Source organism: Salvia splendens, chromosome 16 (genome assembly GCF_004379255.2).
Source record: "Salvia splendens isolate huo1 chromosome 16, SspV2, whole genome shotgun sequence".
Classification (NCBI taxonomy): domain Eukaryota; kingdom Viridiplantae; phylum Streptophyta; class Magnoliopsida; order Lamiales; family Lamiaceae; genus Salvia; species Salvia splendens.
The window spans coordinates 3,380,348-3,399,722 of record NC_056047.1 but is presented as its reverse complement, the minus strand read 5'-3'; the positions used below and the strand labels follow the sequence as shown (position 1 = coordinate 3,399,722).

Below are 19,375 nucleotides of genomic sequence, written 5' to 3'. Positions count from 1 at the left end.
ACTAATTCCATTGATAATTTAGTTTAAACTGAGAGGGTGCATATCACATTCACATAACATGTACAGAAACTACAGCATATGAATTTTCACCTAGAAATCATGAGTTGTGCGGTTGTGCCTTAGCAAAATCTCAAGATTGCTGGATAGTTACCAGGGGACGAAGCTTTGACTCAAGATTTTGTGCAACGGCGTCGATAAATTCTTTGGTGCTCAAGTAAAACTCCCTCGAAACCCTTCATATGAAACACATGATTTAGATGATGCTCGCAAATGGCAATTGCATTCAGAGTAATGAGAATCAATCGAGGAGGAAGACCCTATCGTGTAGTCACAACGAGTAACTAAACTGACGAAGATCAGTCACCAAATCGTCTGATTGGAGAAGCTACAAGAGAGAGGACTGATTGCGAGAACACATCGATTGACGAGTACTGGATTTTGGTGATCTGGTAATCTAGGATCTGATTGAGAGCGAAGACAATGGAGAGCAGCGGCGGCGATGGACAATGGACATGGCGGTCGGCCGGAGCATTTAATTGCCGGAGGTTGGGTTTTATAACTAAAACCCCTTTTGCGTTGTAAAAAATGTATTTTCATCATATTAAAAATTGTACTTTTTCCTATTATTTTTTTTTACCAATTGAATAAGCGCGATTCACCTGAACCTCATTTCTACTCTGAATTAATCATTTCTGGATTCCGCTTAAACCCTAAACCCTCAACTTCTCACTCTAGCTTTCTCTGCAAGTTCACTAATGGCGCCGGTGGCAACCAAAGCAAACCCTCTACTCACAACCATACCATGGCGGCGGATCAAATTCCGCACCATCTGCGGCGGACGCATTTCCCGCGCGCCTCCGTCGTCACCCGCGCAATCGACTACGGCCACAGACGCGTTAGTTGCTGGAAAGAAGGTTCTCGAGACGTTCACTGAAGAATTCGAGATCGGAAAGCGGAAGATCACGATGGAAACTGGCAGAATAGCACGATTCGCGAACGGTTCCGTCGTTTTGTCCATGGAAGAGACGAAAGTGTTGTCTACAGTGGCTTCAGCTAAGAGCGATGGCAGCCGCGATTTTTTACCCCTCACTGTATGCTTTTCTTTTGTTTAGAATTTAGATAGCATTTTCTGTGCTAATTCACATTTTAAAGTAAGGAACTTGTTGAAATTTCTTGTTTGATCAGGTCGATTATCAAGAAAAGCATTTTGCTCAGGGTATGATTCCGAACACTTTCATGAGGAGGGAGGGAGCTCCGAAAGAGCGCGAGCTCTTATGCGGCCGCCTCATTGATCGACCTATAAGGCCTCTTTTTCCTCCTGGATTTTACCATGAGGTTCAGGTAATGTAGCATTGGCAGAGTATATGTTCAGCTTGTATGTTAGACCTGCTCTGCTCCTTTTTTGCAGCTCACATTCTTATTCTGAAGGTTATGGCCACTGTCCTCTCATCCGATGGGAAGCACGATCCGGATGTAATGGCAGCTAATGCAGCATCTGCTGCTCTGATGTTATCAGATGTTCCTTGGGGCGGTCCTATTGGAGTGATTCGCATAGGGAGGATTGGTGGTCAATTGATTGTCAATCCCAGCATGGATGAGGTGTTTGAACTGCCTTCTTGTGTTGACTAATGTTTAATTGTTTAATAGTATATGTCAATTTTAGTATACTATTTCATTGTCAAGTACACATATCTTAGCTAGGTAATGTTTCTTAGGATATTGAGGTGTGCTGTTTTTTCTCCCTTTAGAGCTTATTCAACCTTCTTAATTGAATTACTCCTCCTAAATCTTGTACTAGCAAATTAATGTTATCTAGTTTTAAGCAAGTTATATATATATATATATATATATATATATATATATATATATACATATATATATATATATAATAGTACCTAGGAAGTTGCAAATAGAGTAACTTGTTTTGGCTGTTGATGTGATGACACTCGTATTTCATACACTTGATTGTTGGCTTTTCTGGTTGATTTCAGTCATCTGCATAGGCTAGAAAAGAACTGATTAACTTGTTCACTCTCACAAGGCTGATCTTGTGTTTCTTTCTTTAGTCTCAACCTCATTATGTCCATTTTTCAAATGTTCTTAGGGTAATAGGCTAGTAGCTTGTCTCAAGTCAGTGTATAAAATACAACGTTTGCTTTTAATAACTCTGGCACTATTGATACAATCTAATTTGTATCTTATGGATGTTTTTGCAGCTTTTTCTAAGCGATCTTAACTTGGTTTATGCATGCACAAAAGACAAAACATTAATGATAGATTTCCAGTCACGTGAGATATCTGAAAGAGACTTGGAAGCTGCTTTAAGATTTGCTCATCCTGAGGTGAGTTTTTACTTCTTCTATTGATTGACCTGCTACTTCTTGTCTGATGCATGCTTATGATTGTTCAGGCAGTCAAATATCTCGAGCCTCAACTAAGGTTGGCAGCCAAGGCTGGAAAACAGAAAAGGGATTATAAGTTATACACGGTATCTGAGAATACTTTTGAAAAAATAAGGAGTTTGTCAGAAGGTCCCATTGAAGCTGTGTTCACGGACCCTACATATGGCAAGGTTTATTTCAGATACAGAAAGTACTGATATTTGCATTAAGAATTGTACTATCTCAAATTGCAGTATCTTCCGTTTATGTGATTCTTTATTTATTCATCTGGATGCATTGTGCTTTATGTCTGAACAGTTTGAAAGGGGTGAAGCCTTAGATAATATAGGACGGGACGTGAAAAAAACACTTGAGGCGGAAGGTGATGAAGAAGGTCTTAAAGTTCTATCAAAAACAGTAGATAATGTGCGGAAAAAGGTATGTGCATCAATCTCAATCTTTAGCACAAAATCATGTTTCTATATAAAGACCCTGATATGTTCTCACTACCTTTCTTCTTGGAGGGAAGGGAAGAATCAAGGAATGGGATACTCTTGATCCCTTGATTAAGCATTTATTGGCTTGTTTGGAAAATATTTTGCACTGATAAAAATATTTAAATTGGTTGCTAAGAATGTCAAATGCTTGAAAAGAAGATTTGTTCTGTTAAAGATGGGAACTTGTTCCCTTGGTCAGCACTCCATTGAACGCTTGCTAATCAATATACTATCACTTCATTATGGGTTTGACAGTAATTCTTGCCATGTCAGGTTGTTCGCAGAAGGATAATTGGTGAGGGAATTAGAGTTGATGGAAGACGCCTTGATGAAGTCAGGCCTGTGTATTGTGAAGCTGGTCACTTGCCCGTGCTACATGGTTCGTCTATATTTTCTCGTGGAGATACTCAGGTAAGAAACTGAACTGTCTATGTGCCAGAAGATGTCAATGAAAATAGCAAACTTCATGACATTTGATGTTCTGTATACTTTCTTCTGAAGTACTTAATTCTGTTACCTCATTTATTTCATATGTTGGATATAGGTTCTTTGTACTGTGACCCTTGGTGCACCTGGAGAAGCTCAAGTTTTGGATTCTCTAGTTGGTCCTTCAACGAAGAAATTTATGCTTCACTACAGTTTTCCACCATTTTGTACCAATGAAGTTGGTAAGCGAGTTGGACTGAACAGACGCGAAGTTGGACATGGTGAGCTGCTGGCATTTCCAATTAATCATGATTGCATACTTGTTTTGTTGTAACATTTGTCTCTTCAGTCTTCCTACTTATCATACCTTGATAGCTAATGAGCAATGTCTTTTATTAGTGTCCTTGCCTTGGCACGTGTAGGACTGCTTTTGCGGTTTGGTAATCGTCCAGCAGTGTGTGCAATCCTTTTCTTTTAGCTTATTAATAGTTGGATTAAATTTAGTGCTTACACAATGCACAATGTACATAGTTGAAATTCTATTTTTGTACCATTTTGGTTGTTGCCTCTGTGATTCACATTTATGTTAAATGCTTGATATAATTGTATGATTTTATTAGTATGAAACTTGAAAGTGCACCAAAAGTACACATTTGTTAAAATTGACTGTTATAATTTTCAGTTACTATGCTTGGCAAAAATGTATACATCTCTCGTTAAATTGAATTTGTAGATGCTAAGAGTTTTCTTACCGCTCTCTTCGACTTTGTAAAAATTCCCGCCTTAAATCCATATCACATCAATTCTACTGGCTCACTACTTCCCTCACATTGTATTGTAATTAATCTTGATTTTGCAGGTACCCTTGCTGAGAAAGCACTTCTTGCTGTAATGCCTCCTGAAGACGATTGCCCATATACTGTTCGTATTAATTCAGAAGTCATGGCCTCTGATGGATCAACATCAATGGCATCTGTTTGTGCGGGTTGGCCTTCGAGACTGTATATCTTGTTTGGTATCTATCTATTAAAGTCCCTTGAGAATAGCATCATACATTATTTTTTGCAGGTAGTATGGCCTTAATGGATGCTGGCATTCCATTGAGGGAACATGTAGCAGGTTTGTCAGTGGGACTTATCAGTGAAACTGATCCTGCAACTGGTGAAATCACGGACTACAGAATATTGACTGATATTCTTGTAAGGCTTACCATGTTGAACTATATGGGTGCTTCTTCTTCTGAGGAAAAAGTTTTACTTACGATGTATTCAAATTTGATTCACTGAGCTACACGTTTTAAGGGAATTTATTTAGGCTAGAGTTGAAAGTATTTTGGTCACAGTGTCACACTTTGTATCAATATCTAGATGATCCATGAAACTTGTTTGTTGTTTGCACTTGTGTCGATGCCAGCAGACACGTAAAGGTCATATTACTGGATAAAGTGCTTGGATTTAATATTGATGAAGACAAGTTGTCAAGGAAAATTTTAATGTATAGAGACTGGAACCAAGAAAGGATGAAGAGAGTGATGAAACCTAGTACTATATGTATTGAGAAGGAGCATAACCCTTGGTTAATAGAATCCACATGTACTGCAATGTTACCTTGTAACTTATGTATGTGGAATGTCAGTGGATCTCACAATGAAAATTCAATCTGGTGTGGATTACTTCAAATCCTCAAATATTCGTATTAAAACCAATTGTGCTCCATTATGTTTTTTATTTTCTTTTCGATTTAACCTGTGGTGTTGAATTGCAGTGCTTGCTTGCGTTCCTGAGTGATCTTTTGATTGTAGATGTGATTTTGTTTATTTGCTTCTTTCTATATTATGACTATAGGGTTTGGAGGATCATTTGGGAGATATGGACTTCAAAATTGCTGGAACCCGAAATGGAGTTACAGCTATTCAGTTGGATATAAAACCTGCAGGAATCCCTTTAGATATAATATGTGAGTCTTTAGAGCCTGCTCGTAAAGGCCGCATTCAAATCCTTGACCATATGGAACAAGAGATAAATGTTCCACGTACTCAGGATGGTAGAAACTCTCCACGGATATGTAAGTGTAACTGATGCATCTCTTTTTTTATCAGACGAGTTGCTGTAGATGAGGGTCTTTTCTTTTGCTTCCTTGTCTATCTTTTTTATATATGATGCCAATGATTTGCACTTCTCTCCAATATCAGTGAATTTGAAGTACAGCAATGAAGCAATCCGACGCTTGATTGGTCCTCTCGGTGCATTAAAGAGAAAGATTGAAGAAGAAACAGGTTTGGGTTGCTCTTCTAGTTAACATGCAACGACATCTATAAGAATGTGTGTGTGTTGTTTTTTGCCATCACTACGGCTTATTGCCATGTTTATGGACTTTAGCAGCCTCAAACATTCAAAATTTTGTGATGTTAAAAACGAGCTTGTATAGCATCACATGGCTGGGATCGCAAAGTACTTTTTTATGTTTTTACTTAGTTAAATTCTTCTTAGATTTTGTGTGATTGTTTGTCCATCAATATGCTTTCAACAAACAGTGTGAACTTCATTCTTGTTATCAAAGAAAATAGACACTGGGTAACTTTATTGCATTGGGAAGGTTATCCTGTCGTTGTCTTATAGACGTCCCTATATAATTGATAATTTCCTAACAACAAGGGTTCACCTATTCCTTGGCATTTTGTGGTCTTGAAGCAAATAAATCTTATGGATATCTTCTCTAAGTTTCTGCATTCAACCTGGACTCTGGATAGTATGTCATTGACCATGTTTATGCTGCAGGTGGAAGGATATCTGTGAATGACGGTTCTCTTACCGTTGTGGCTAAAAACCAATCAGTACTCGATAAAGTGATGGAAAAGGTAAATGTTTGCTCTGCTTGCATATAGTTGGTTTGAAGGTACTTTTATTTCTTGCTGGTAACTATATATCATTACGTCTGAAGACAAATTGTTGTTTCATTGTCACCCTAATTCATTAATTCCGTTGTGATTTTAACTTGTGATTTCAGATTGATTTCATAGTGGGTCGTGAGATTGAAAAGGGCGGTGTGTATAAGGGTATTGTAACTTCGATCAAGGAATATGGTGCCTTTGTAGAGTTCAATGGAGGCCAACAGGGTCTCCTTCACATTTCCGAATTAGCACACAATCCGGTTTGTCAATCTTTGTCACCTTTTGTTGTTTTGCGCCTCTCTTATTCTACAGAGGTTTTTTTGTTAATCTTAGGAAATATATTTCTTTCTGTCAGGTGTCCAGAGTGTCTGATGTGGTATCAGTTGGCCAAGTGCTAAATTTGATGTGCATCGGCCTAGACGTGCGTGGTAATATCAATTTATCTCTCAAGGCCACTTTACCTAAAACATCCACTACTCTTGGGCAACAAACACCTAAAGTTTGGAAGCCTTCAAGCAATCCTGAATCGGAGCAAGAAAATAAGGATAATCAGCCTGCGGAAGCTGTGGAAAGCTTAGCATCGATTGTGATTCGAAGTGCTGCTGAGTGTGATGAGGCAGACAAATCTTCTGCCCTAAATCAGCCTTCAAAAGGTAACAATTCTTTCCACTTTGGAAAAAAATTTCCCATGTTGACTCTAGAAACCTTGATTATAACATGATAGGAAATGTTTAATTATTGCTCAAGATGTTGGTGTTCTTCTACAGCTGACGCTCCCCTAGATGCAAAGAAATTGAAAATTGGAACAGAGCTGACTGCCAAGGTTCAGCAAATCCGTGCTCATGGACTAGTCCTTGATTGCGGAAGTGATATCCGTGGGATGTACCGGTTTGAGGTAAACATCAATCTTATCTCCTCTGGTCCTTTAGTTTGGAATTTTAGGCTTCTTCTGTTAAATATATTTCCATTTTCAAGTCCCTTAGTAGTTATAGATTTTACCTTAAAAGTTGAAGTCTAATGTGAGACGCCCCTTACTGATTTTCACTTATCCGAAAGGACCTCCCATGAAGTCGTGTAAGGACTTAACATGCAAGAATTCAAGAATAGATGATCACTGGCTTCTTTACTAGAAATTCTTAAAGACTGAGTAAATACTAGTATGATAAAAGGTCGTTGCTAGTGAATGCCAATGTTAAAAAACGCATACTATTCCTGCAATCGTAGACTTGCCTGTTGCCTGAAAGTTAAAGAAAACAATATAATATCGTGCTGTAATTCAATTCCATCAAACTTGGTCTCTCTATCTTGCAGACTGGTTCCGGAAAAAAGTTTGTGGTCGGAGACAAGCTGCGAGTAAAGTGTACCAGTTTCTCTGGCAAGGGAATCCCAGTGATGTCTCTGGTGCAGGAGTAGGGATCACACAAGTACAAGGTTTGGCAACTGACTTAAGTTTTTTGACATAAATCAATACTTGGAAACGTCATCACAACGTGGACGTTGGTATTTTTATGAACTTGAATGCATGAAACTACCGGGGATTTCTTAGGAGATACAGTTAAATAGGAAAAATTGGCCAGCAATTTGATCGAGACATCAGACGAGTAACAGATAGAGCAACGATTTTGTAGTAGGCAGGTAAGTTGTGTGTGTAAATTTCAGTTTTCTCTGTCGTAGCATTAAGCTGTTATTGACATGTTTCTAGATCATGTACATTTAGTAGCTCATTTTTTTTTATTACTACATAATAAGGAAAACTGGAATTTAAATTGTTAGAGATGTAGAGGAGAAAGTAGAAGTTTTCTCCTATCTCTTATAAAACTTTATACAAAAGAAATACACCGAGCCAAAATTGACGAGTAGCAGAGTAGCAGTATGGAGCAGTTCTTAGTAGATTTTTGAAGTCTTTGGATCTCATGAACATGAAATCTATAGATAAATAGTTGGTTTTCAAGAGTTATGGCTGTTATAATAAGAAAAAAATAACATTGATCCTCTATGATAGAAATAAGTATGCTAAATACTCACATATCTTCCTAGAAAAAATGTTCCCCAAAACATAATATATAAAGAAATAATAAAAAAAGATAAAACAAATCAGCAGAAAACTGGACTTGTGGAGAATTGACATCATTCCTGTCTATTAAAAGCTTCACATAACATTCCACTTTAGATCTTTATTATTCAATGTCAAAAGAAATAAATGTAACCCACATGTATCAATCATGAAACTTTTCTTTCAGTTTCTTTTACAAAATCAAATATTCTAGATTTTTTAAAACCATACGTGATTTACTTTGTTTCTTATCTTCTGTCAAACATTCTTCAGCTGTAATCAGTTTTTTTGAACACTATAGATCAAGTCGTCCACTTTCATTTTGACTTGAGAAGTATATAAAGTTATATTTTATTTCCTAAGTTAGATAATTTTCAAATTATTCCATTTGTGTGGCCGTTAATTTTGAAAAAAGTTCCCTACTTTGTTGTTGTGACATTTGATTTAAATTGCATTATTTACCAACCCGCCGAAAACAAAAATAAAATATTAGTAATATTCTCTCCGAAAATCCAGCTTCGTTAGCTAATTACAATTGCTAATTTATTATTTATTATTTTGGAACGGGCAAATTTTCAACTATTTACGAGCTGTCGATGTTATATTATAAGACTATTAGTTTTTGCATGCAACACGAATAAATTATAAAAATATAGTACTTCCTTCGTCTCACAAGAATATACACTCTTTCCATTATAGTTCGTCTCACAAGAATATGACCTATTCTCCACTAATAATACTTTAATTACTTTTTCTCTCTATATCTTTCTTACTTTACCAATTTTACATTAAAACTTGTGTCGTCTCCAAAGTGTATATTCTTTGGGGACGGAGGGAGTATTATTTAAGTTTCATTTGTATTGTTTAGTCTTTTCATGTGAGTTGTGATATTTGTTACTCCCCCATCCCGCTTTAGGAGTGTCGGGTTGATCAATTTTGTACGTCCCGCTTTAGGAGTCCCGATGGTAGTAAATTAATAAAGAATACTTACAATTCAATTTAAAAGGTGTTAAAAGTGGGTCTCAACATCCACTACAACATTTATTTATTACACACTCAAACACTTTCTTAAAACATGTGCCAAAAGTGAGTCTCAATATCCACTACTACAACATTTATTTATCACATACTTAAACACTTTCTTAAAACATGTGTCCGACTCAACTGGGACTCCTAAAGCGGGACGGATGGAGTATTAGTATTCCGATAAAATGGAATGAATTTAATTTAGTACTCGCCCCTAATTATGATAATTTGAGTTTCGTACTCTTATAATTAGTAGGGTTTACACATAATGAATAAATAATGTTAAATTAATATAGGAGTATTATACAATAAGCAGTTTCTCGTCTATTTTTGCACTTTTTATAATCATAGCAATCTCGCACAAGCTTAGCGTGGGATTATGTGAAAGAGGCAGAAGTAGACACCACTCTTTGGACTTTCTTCTATAATTTTTTTTACTATCTTTCTATCTTCGTAGTAACAAAAAGAAGAAAGAAAGTCGATAGCTCATACACTGGCTTCTTTCTATCAACGATTCTTTGAATTTCAAAGTTCCAAATCACTATAGTTATTTATTAAATTTTTAAATAAATAAATCCATATTATGCAATCAATATGCTATGTGGTTTATCGATTTACAACCATATATATGTATAATGCATACGTGAGTATATAAAAAATCCGAATCACGTGTCTTAATGATTATCATACAGCTATAAAACATGTATAGCTAATTAAATTCCAATTATGATGGAGATATTTATAATTTATATCTTCTCATATTCATGTTTCTACTTTGCTGGCTATTCATTTATTCATCGCGCCAAGGCGATTATTGGAAGAAAAAAAAACTACTACTGTTAATACAAAGAAAAAGTAATACAACAAGAACATAAATCTTAGACTAATCCACACGAAATGATGAACAAAAATTGTAAATAAAAGAAAATTGTTACCATAAATTTGGCAGTATCTTATATGAGTGATGCTAAATAGCCATAATGTGGCCAGCCATAAAAATAAAATATTAATAAAAATCTGTACATTTAATGCTAATTTACTTGAAACTTGTTCTATCTTAAAAGTATCAATTTTCAAGACTAATTTACCCTTGTGCATAAATAGGGAGTAGAGTAAAATTAAATAGGGAGTATACCTCATTAAAATATACTAACATAATAATGTAAATAGAAAAATATGTTCAAATATCTCTATTTACATGACATTGAGACATATTACAGTTTATAATTCAATTGTTTATTGATCGTTATGATAATCTGAAAACCTGTGGCATGTACACGATTCTAATAATATTATTAAACTCATTTGGGGTCTCAGTTGATATTAATGATTCAAATAAAAATTTTCAATGTTAATTTGAATTTCAACTGTTCTTGAATTTAAGAGCATTTTGATTAATATATAATTCATCTATATAAATAAAAATTAAAATATATAAAAATGTTAAATAGTATAATACTCTACTATACTACTGCATAATTTTCATACTAATTACTAAGTATACACAGGTAAACACCTATATAATACTTAGTAGTAGTATATCAATCCATTAAGATATATTTATATATCTCTAAAACACTTGATAATAATAAAATATTAATAATATAACTTAATTTAAAAATTATTTTTATTTTAAACGATACAATAGAAGTGCCTAAAAAGAAATAAATTAGGTTAAGTGAGAGATTAAACTTTATAACTCCCCACTCCAGCCATTACCCATTCCCCATACGTAAATTTCCATAACTCATAGTACTCCATTAATACTGTATTAATTCTGTTAGTAAAGGGCAATTTTGTAAGACGACATAAATATTAAACATACTTATTAATTTATTATTTATTTCTTAGGTATAATGACCAAAATCTCTAATTATGGTCAGCCATAATGTGGCCGCATAGCATTATCCATCTTGAATATTCTGCATGTGGCCTATTAAAATAATAAGTACTCCATTTGATTCGAAGTACAAATCATCCTTTAAAAATCAATTATTGAGGAGGCTTAGATCTCAATCCAACATGGGTGTGATTTAAAATATTTAAACTTATCAATATCTTTCCAGTTAAGCTGCTAACTTAGTACTACAATTCAATTCTTTTAATTGGACCAAACGTTTAGAATAATTAAAAAAATAAATTACTATTAGATTTTTAAAAAACGTCGCAACAAAGGAGACGAATGGAGAGATGGCTTGCTTCTACGAACCAATATTCTTAATCTGACTTGACCACAATAATAAGAATGTTCCAACTCTTTAAATTCTTATATTTAGTGAATGCATTGATAGCTTCGTAATTAAAGTGAATGAATTGATGGTTTAGTAATAATTAAAAGTTTATAAGAGAAGAAGAACTATAGTGCATGAATTTGATAAATAAAACGGCATACATAAATAATTGGACTTTTGAGAAATTTACCAAATTTCAAGAGGAGACACACTAATATTATGTTATATATAATATTCATATATATGGATGTAAAGAAATACTGATATGAAAATGAGTTTATTTTACGTGTAAGCAACGGGCTCTTAACTCAATTTATATATATATTTCAGTATTACAACTCTATGGTTTTTGCTGCATATTCATATGTCAACCTATTCAATTATAAAAAAGACAACTAATAAAGACTATAGGAAGAGAAATCTAATTTATTCTCTTCAATAGCTAGTGATGTTTGGTATGGTAGATTCCAAACTCTATCTTATTGGTATGATGTACTACCTTTGACTAAAGTGCCACTTCCAAAAAACTGCTTAATTTTTAAAAATCAATTAAATCTTAAATATCGATTAGTGGACTATATATTTTTATTCTTTCACGACATGAAAATAAAATAATTTATTGGCTGATCATATTGAGATTAAACCATTTTAACTTTGTTTGAACTCATATTAAATAAAGTTAGTTGATTAGGACGGCACAAAAAGGGGCCATGTTGAGTTTTTGACTGACAAAAACTCAATAAAATTCCACCATTGCGGTAATTATAGATTTTTCCATTTTATTAAATAATATTCCACCCTAATCCTATCATAATAGTGGAAAATGATCGGGCAAAATTGATACCGGTAATTTATACCGCGATGGCCTACACATTTATTTGAATTTCAAATAAATGTGAAATAAACATAATCTTCATCTACACATCAATAAACTTCTAACTTCAAAAATAAACAAAAACCAGCTCCTTTCTCTCTCTACAGCTTCTGCAAATCCCAACGCAATTCTGCAAAATTCAACGACTTTTGCTGATGAAATACATGCATTTCCAATCATGGATCATCCCTCTCATCTGCGTCGCCAATTTCCTCCCCTTCTCCCTCTCCGACCCGCGAATTTCAGAGGCCGGCTTCTTCTGCGGCCTCGAGCGGCCGCCGGCGAACGCCAGCTCCGCCTACATCCCGCTCTTCGTGAGGGCTATGGAGCTCCTCTCGCAGCAGGTCACGGCCAACGACTGGGGCAGCTCCGCCGTCCACTCCACCAACGCGTCGATATACACCCTCGCGCAGTGCCACGCCGACCTCTCGCACGACGACTGCCTCCAGTGCTACGCCGCCAGCCGCACGCGCCTCCCGCGCTGCCTCCCCGCCGCCGGGGGGCGGATCTTCCTCGACGGCTGCTTCCTCCGCTACGGCGGCTACGCCTTCTTCAACGAGAGCGTCGATCCTCGCTCCGACGCCGTCAATTGCAACGCCACGGCGCCGAATTCCACGCTGCCGGAGGCGGAGTTCAGGAGGAGCGTCGCGGAGGTGATCGACAACGTCACGGCCGCGGCGGCGGCGCAAGGGAGGTTCGCGGCGGCGGGGATCGGCGGCGGGTTCGGATTGGCGGAATGCTGGAACACCGTGGGGGCGGATGGATGTAAGGCGTGTTTGGCAAAGGCGAATTCGGAAATTCGGCGGTGTTTGCCTCGCAGCGAAGGCCGCGCGTTGAATGCCGGTTGCTATTTGCGGTATTCTACGCAGAAATTCTACAATCAATCGACTGCATCAAATCATGACTCCGGTAATTGTTTAAAGCTTAATTGATAAAAATCAAGTAATTCTCAGATTTCAAATCGTGCTAGATAAAATGTGAAAAAAAACAAAATCAAGTCAAAGTTCGTTTACTTTTTAGCAATTAGCAGAATTTTATTTCTCTTATCATGTTTGGAATTTTATGGAGTTTTCTATGTGTTTTACTGCTGTTTGAGTTCGTAGTTGATCTTGCTCCGTTTAGTTTGCTTTCTGTTATTGGTATTGATTACTGTGTATATGTCAACTTATTTTGGCTGATTATACTTACAAATCTGTCTTCTTTTGATCAATTGTTTTAAGTTAAATAGTAGTAGTAAGCATGGTTATCTGGTGAATGAATCCTGTTCATATTTGGCGGCTTCGAAAAAAAAGGTTGATTTCTTGACTTGTAGCGTTGTAGATTGACTATTTTTAGAAAAATTTCTTTAATTCAGTCGTGACAAATGTTTGATCAATTGTGTTCAAACAGTTTAGTCATTGTTTGATTCTGAATATTTCAGGTGTTTCTAGAAGAGGGGTGATTGTGGCCATTACTTTCTCTGTGGTTGCTTTCTGTATGCTTTGCCTCTTTGGTGGTCACGCAGCTTATCGGAGATGGGAGAGACGAAAGCAAGGTATATTAACGCCTTGTAGAAGTTTGTTATAAGACGCGATGTTTTGAATGGAAGAGTTGTTCATCTTTATGATGTTTTATTTTTGCTAAATACAGAGCGTTATAATCTTGGCAAGATTTCGTTTTCCTACAACAAGTCAAATTTGAACTTCAAATACGAGACCCTAGAGAAGGCGACCAACTATTTTGATCCATTGAGGAAACTCGGGCAGGGAGGGGCAGGCTCTGTGTACAGAGGGACTCTCCCAAATGGGAACACTGTGGCTGTGAAGCGGCTCTTCTTCAGCACGAGGCAGTGGGTCGATGAGTTCTTCAACGAGGTGAACCTCATCAGTGGAATCGAGCACAAGAATCTCGTGAAGCTTCTTGGCTGCAGCATTGAAGGCCCAGAAAGCCTTCTGGTTTATGAATATGTGCCTAACCAGAGCCTTGAAGTCTGCCTCTTTGGTGCGTTTGTTGTACTAGTTTTTCTTTTGTTATATTTGGTGATTTGGTTTGGATTCTTGAATTTATCATCTCCCTGCAGATAAGAATCGGACGAAGATCTTGAACTGGAAGGAACGTTACAACATTGTGGTTGGAATGGCTGAGGGGATCGCCTTCCTTCACGGAGGTACCGAGCTCAGGATCATCCACAGAGACATCAAGGGCAGCAATGTTCTTCTTGATGAGAATCTTGATGCTAAGATAGCTGATTTTGGTCTTGCTCGGAATTTCGCAGCTGATAAAACTCATCTCAGCACAGGAATTGCAGGCACATTGTGAGGATTAACAGATGCTACTTTCTAAAACTGAAACGATTCGGATCAGTTCAAAAGTAACCCTAATCGCAATTTGTTGATTTGCAGAGGATACATGGCGCCAGAGTACATAGTGAAAGGGCAGCTCACAGAGAAGGCCGACGTCTATAGCTTTGGCGTTCTGGTTCTTGAAATCGTGTGTGGAAGGAAGAACAACGTCTTTGTTGAGGACTCCGGATCTCTTCTACAAACAGTAATTCCCTTTACACTAATCCATATCATGCCGTGATCATCCTCATAAAGTCGTCTCATTTTGTTCGTTTTGGTTTACTTTCTCCTTCTCTTCCCCGGCTCTAGGTGTGGAAGCTCTTCAAGACGGATAGATTGGCAGAATCAGTCGACCCTTCTCTGAAGGGTGACTTCCCGCCATCAGAAGCTTCAAAAGTCTTGAAAATCGGGCTCCTCTGCGCCCAAGCATCCGTGGCTCAACGACCGTCTATGGTGGACGTTGTCAGAATGCTGACGGATGAAAACTGTGAAGTCCCAGAGCCGAAACAACCGCCATTCTTGAACACTAGTGCCCTTTCCGGCAGCACTACTAGATCATCCTACAGCATTAACAGTTTCACATCAAACCCGATGACACGACCGGAAACATCTTATCCCTCCTCAGAATCCTTCAGCATTCAGAGCTCAGAAGGGCAGCATTCAAGAAGTGAAGAGATCAGGTTAAAATAGAAGAGGTTTTTTCGCATGATTATTAAATTGGATTCATTTTGCCCAAGGGAACTTAGACAAGGCCAGGTGTTGTACAATTGGGTGAAAAGTGAAAGTACAAGAGTTCAAAGCTTATACTAGTAGAAAACATGCACGCAGATTTTGTAGAGTTTTTATACTTTAAAAAAGGACCCAAAAAAAGGAATATAGTTGAAAATAGGGTAGCCGTTGAAATGACATTTTCTTGGGAGGTAGAGTTGAGTTTTAGATGTAGATTAGAGATTGCTTGTCAAATTATAATACACTAAATAGAGTAGGAAATTTTGGGCGGTTGCTATCAATGACATTTATTTCACTCTATTTATCATAATAGACGACCCACTCTGATATCAAGAGAATTGTAAAACAGCCCATCAAATTTATATAATGGTTTCAGTTCTTAGTTCTTTCTTTTTTAAATTGATGTGGCACATTTGTTTGTTTCATTTGCCAACACCTCCCGATCACATCTTCGTCACCATCTAAGCAGCCAGCAAGGGGACATTAATTGACAAAAGCTCACTCTCTAGTCTCTATTAATATACTTTCCAACTCTCAACTGCAACTATTGCCAAATGCTGCTCTAATTAATGGCATACCCACTCCTTCTCAGCTAAGCTTATCCCTCAAACGTGTCACAGAAAGAAACATTAATTATACTAATACAGATCGAAAGAAGATAAATTTCGAACAATTACATTAATTTATTCTATTGCAGAAAGCCAGAAACCCAACAAACTTATTATCATTACAAATTTCAATTTGTTTCGCAAATAGTAGTAAGAATGTAAGATAGACGCTCGATTATTACACATGTGAAATGAAGAAACCAAAAGCGGCACAACTGTACAACACTCATTGCATGTGGTCCAACCAAGAGTCACTTAGGTTGGCAGAAGGGCCTTCGTTTGGTCATTACCCCAATAATTGTTGTCGACACCAAAGGAGAGGGGACCATAGAAGACAATGTCTCTATTACCATGACATTCTGTTCTTTTAATTTTAAATTTAGTTTAAACTAGATTAGAATCTGGAGCTGGATGAAGCAAAGCACTAGCAAATGGACAAACAAGTAGAGATGAATGTGCAAATGAACAAACAAGTAGAGACGAATGTGATAATGAAGCGTTGCTTACTTCCCTTCCAACCAATAGGTTCAAAGGTTCAAGTTATCTCGGTCGGGTGCGAGTGTAAATCTCAAAGAGAAAGTAGAGATGAATGAATAAGAAAAAATTATGTAAGAGGGTATCAAGAAAAATGTGTGTATTTATGAGAAGATAGTTAAACATCAGTACAACCAAATGGGTGCTGCAATACATAGGAATTTACGTGAAGAAGAAAACGAAGTAAAGATACATAATAAAGTAGAACTATTGCACTAATTATAGAGCCGGCATTTTCCTGTTCCAGCACATACTGAGCACTCCTCCTTCTCGCCTGCAACATGGTTCAAGCAGTAGGTGATTCTGTCGTTCACCACATCCTGTGGCGACTAACTGTTAGTGGGTCGTGTCTAGTTTCAGCTTACTTGCAAACCATCTCATAAGTAACTACTACTAATCCACATATAATACCAAGGTCACAGTATATGTATATAATCCGAATGATTACAAGAAGAAGAATAAAGATTATCATGTTTTTTCACAGAGAAACAATAAGAAAAGGGTCTAGCATATAAATGTAGAATGCATTATGCATACGAGATGAATAAACCAAAGCCTCATACCACGAGCAGTTCGTGCAGACCAAGAGGCGCAGTGATGACATAGGAAACCTCTGGATGGTCCTTTGCAGCTTCGGCCGTGAGAGAAGGAATATCCTATAAAATAGCAACAGAAAAACTTGGCTCGTGTTACATTTCCAAAATCTGTCGATTCAGGTGTCAAAAATCCAAAGTACATTATACGTTTCAAGTTCTCTTAACCGCTACCTGGTGCCAATGTCTTCCAGGAAACAAGAAAAACGGGCTGACTATAACACGCCTTGCCCCTTGTTCAACACATGACTCAAAAGCATTCTTGATAGATGGCTCAGCCAGTTCCTAATTACAACAGAAGAATCTAGGAAGAATCAACAAACAGTTATCGACACTCTATGCCACTAAAACAGAAGTTTCATTATCATTACATTAAGCGATAAAGTCTAAAGAGGGAATCGAGATCCATTGATGGATCAATACCATATGAGCAGGCTCCACAATCGGATATTTCGTTTTATCTCTAAACATAATCACGAATTCATCTGAATGAAGAAATCAAAAACAAAAAAAGGCATCAACTGTCAATGAAACACTGTTCTACACTATTATCAAGCTAGTCAACAGAAATGTCAAGGAATAAATTTGGGTAAATTCTGTTAATTTGAAGAATTATATAGATAGCAGATTTAGATAGCTTGACAAAAGATATATTTATAGGGGAAAAAAACCACATTATCCTCTTATGAATCGAAAATTCATCGACTAAGTGCATCATTTCTTATATAAACCTTTTACTGATCCACAAAATGTGAACTATCTCAACAAAAATGATTTTCCAATGATTCATCAAAATCCTAAATAAACAAACAGTTCAAAATTCACTGAAACAGAAAAAAATCAACATCACAAAACAGAGCAAAAGAATTTCTTACTCAGCATAAGATTGGATTCCTTTCGCCGCGAACCGTGGTCGACGATGATGATGCCATCACCTTCAACAACTGGGTTCCTGAATCCGCCGCCATTCGCGGCGGATGCCACACACAACCTTGACGGTAAATATTTGGTTTTTGATGGATTCCGACGAAATTTCACAAAATTGGGAACCGAACAATCAGGCCTTCTCCCCAATTCTACCCTAGTTTTTGGGCTTAATTCGTGAAAATAAAATGAAAAGCGACGGAAGATTAAGTGCGATGTTTACAGTAGATATTTTGTTACTTGACGAAGTGAACATGATAAAATCAAATTTTAATGAAAATCATACAGATAGAACGGATTTACCTGCTTAAATTGAGTGGAGAAGATGATGCCGCCATTTTTGCTTGCTCCCAGCTCTCTTCATTTTCTTTATTTTATTTCTTTTTTTTTCCTATAATGGGCCTTTTTTTACACTATGGGCATCTTTAACTGGTCCATGGAAAATGTACTAGTTGGGCCGTGTTGTTTATTCGTCTAAATTATTTATTTCAATCTTTTTTTAGAACAAAATATTTATTTCAATCTAATTATGTGTATAACAAGGTCAAGTTCGAATTATTTTGATCAATAAGAGTATCAAGTTTGATTAATAAGTTAATCTTAGCATGATACGCCATAACCCAACTTGTGTAGTTTGGTACATTATTATTGCACATGGTATCATATAACTAACCAATAATTAATAAAACTAATGAAAGTCAACATAATAAAGTCGTTGCAATATTTAACATCGAAATTTAGGTGCTTGAGCTTCTCAATGAATAATTTCACATCAAGCACATTTGCTCATTAATTCTAGAAGAAAATAAAGTGATGTTTGGTATAGCTTTTAAATGAATATGACCATAACATATTAAAAATGATATATATTATTTGTAAGAGCTTAATAAAATAACTGATTTGGTAGCATCACCAAACCATGTGTTTGATCACTTGACGTAACTCATCACCTCCCCTTTTGTCTCGTGCGATTTTCTGCATATATGATGTTATTCATATGTTTGTGAAAACTATATGATTCAAAAATTTCATGATTTTTCTTTTTAGAACATTTTAAGTTTCTCTATAACAATTTATACCAGCTTATTAAAATAATTTATCTGATTTATTCTATTGTATAATGACCCAACTACTACTAGTTAATACTTAATAACAACAATTACCATATTTAAATCCATACGAATAAATTGAGACAGTGACATATAAACAATTCATTGCAAGCTTAAAAAATTATGAAACACTAGACTATATAAATTGAACTAGGAATACATGGTGGAAATATGAATTT

General features: G+C 36.4%; 3 protein-coding genes across 5 annotated transcripts; 2 read left to right on the top strand and 1 right to left on the bottom strand.

Annotated features, from left to right (window-relative positions):
• The first annotated feature begins 17 nt into the window (after positions 1-17).
• On the top strand, positions 18-7,966 carry LOC121769779 (polyribonucleotide nucleotidyltransferase 2, mitochondrial-like). Its single transcript, XM_042166537.1, has 18 exons — positions 18-545; positions 749-1,091; positions 1,186-1,341; positions 1,429-1,599; positions 2,217-2,342; positions 2,411-2,572; positions 2,700-2,819; positions 3,152-3,289; positions 3,423-3,585; positions 4,164-4,289; positions 4,373-4,503; positions 5,149-5,368; positions 5,496-5,579; positions 6,082-6,161; positions 6,311-6,454; positions 6,550-6,847; positions 6,962-7,089; positions 7,506-7,966. The coding sequence occupies exons 1-18, from the start codon at positions 481-483 to the stop codon at positions 7,605-7,607; spliced, it is 2,757 nt and encodes a 918-aa protein (XP_042022471.1). The 5' UTR covers positions 18-480; the 3' UTR covers positions 7,608-7,966.
• A 4,454-nt stretch (positions 7,967-12,420) lies between these two features.
• LOC121772072 (cysteine-rich receptor-like protein kinase 42) lies at positions 12,421-15,827 on the top strand. The gene is made up of 6 exons (XM_042169022.1): positions 12,421-13,287; positions 13,799-13,912; positions 14,008-14,358; positions 14,438-14,672; positions 14,760-14,904; positions 15,009-15,827. Exons 1-6 carry the CDS (start codon positions 12,534-12,536, stop codon positions 15,387-15,389), a joined length of 1,980 nt encoding a protein of 659 aa, XP_042024956.1. The 5' UTR covers positions 12,421-12,533; the 3' UTR covers positions 15,390-15,827.
• Positions 15,828-16,645: 818 nt separating this feature from the next.
• On the bottom strand, positions 16,646-18,508 carry LOC121769703 (sirohydrochlorin ferrochelatase, chloroplastic-like). 3 transcript variants are annotated; one of them, XM_042166440.1, is made up of 6 exons: positions 18,391-18,508; positions 18,039-18,115; positions 17,587-17,648; positions 17,338-17,448; positions 17,134-17,226; positions 16,646-16,844 (listed from the first exon to the last, which is right to left on the bottom strand). In XM_042166440.1, the coding sequence occupies exons 1-6, from the start codon at positions 18,423-18,425 to the stop codon at positions 16,689-16,691; spliced, it is 534 nt and encodes a 177-aa protein (XP_042022374.1). In that variant the 5' UTR covers positions 18,426-18,508; the 3' UTR covers positions 16,646-16,688. The 3 variants fall into 3 exon arrangements, with proteins under 3 accessions (XP_042022374.1, XP_042022373.1, XP_042022372.1); XM_042166439.1 differs by having other exon boundaries at positions 16,646-16,890; positions 18,039-18,256; positions 18,391-18,450; XM_042166438.1 differs by having other exon boundaries at positions 18,039-18,256; positions 18,391-18,450.
• Between the last annotated feature and the right edge of the window lie 867 nt (positions 18,509-19,375).

Bases quoted from the DNA above. Each gene is read 5' to 3' on its own strand.
- LOC121769779 (XM_042166537.1), top strand. From the start codon at position 481: ATGGAGAGCAGCGGCGGCGATGGACAATGGACATGGCGGTCGGCCGGA. The intron at 1,342-1,428 runs GTAATGTAGCAT...CTTATTCTGAAG, and splicing joins GATTTTACCATGAGGTTCAG to GTTATGGCCACTGTCCTCTC. The intron at 6,455-6,549 runs GTTTGTCAATCT...TCTTTCTGTCAG, and splicing joins CCGAATTAGCACACAATCCG to GTGTCCAGAGTGTCTGATGT.
- LOC121769703 (XM_042166438.1), bottom strand. From the start codon at position 18,425: ATGGCGGCATCATCTTCTCCACTCAATTTAAGCAG. The intron at 17,449-17,586 runs GTATTGATCCAT...TGTTGTAATTAG, and splicing joins TTGTGGAGCCTGCTCATATG to GAACTGGCTGAGCCATCTAT. The intron at 16,845-17,133 runs GTATGAGGCTTT...ACCATGTTGCAG, and splicing joins GTCTGCACGAACTGCTCGTG to GCGAGAAGGAGGAGTGCTCA.
- LOC121772072 (XM_042169022.1), top strand. From the start codon at position 12,534: ATGAAATACATGCATTTCCAATCATGGATCATCCCTCTCATCTGCGTC. The intron at 13,913-14,007 runs GTATATTAACGC...TGCTAAATACAG, and splicing joins ATGGGAGAGACGAAAGCAAG to AGCGTTATAATCTTGGCAAG. The intron at 14,359-14,437 runs GTGCGTTTGTTG...ATCTCCCTGCAG, and splicing joins CCTTGAAGTCTGCCTCTTTG to ATAAGAATCGGACGAAGATC.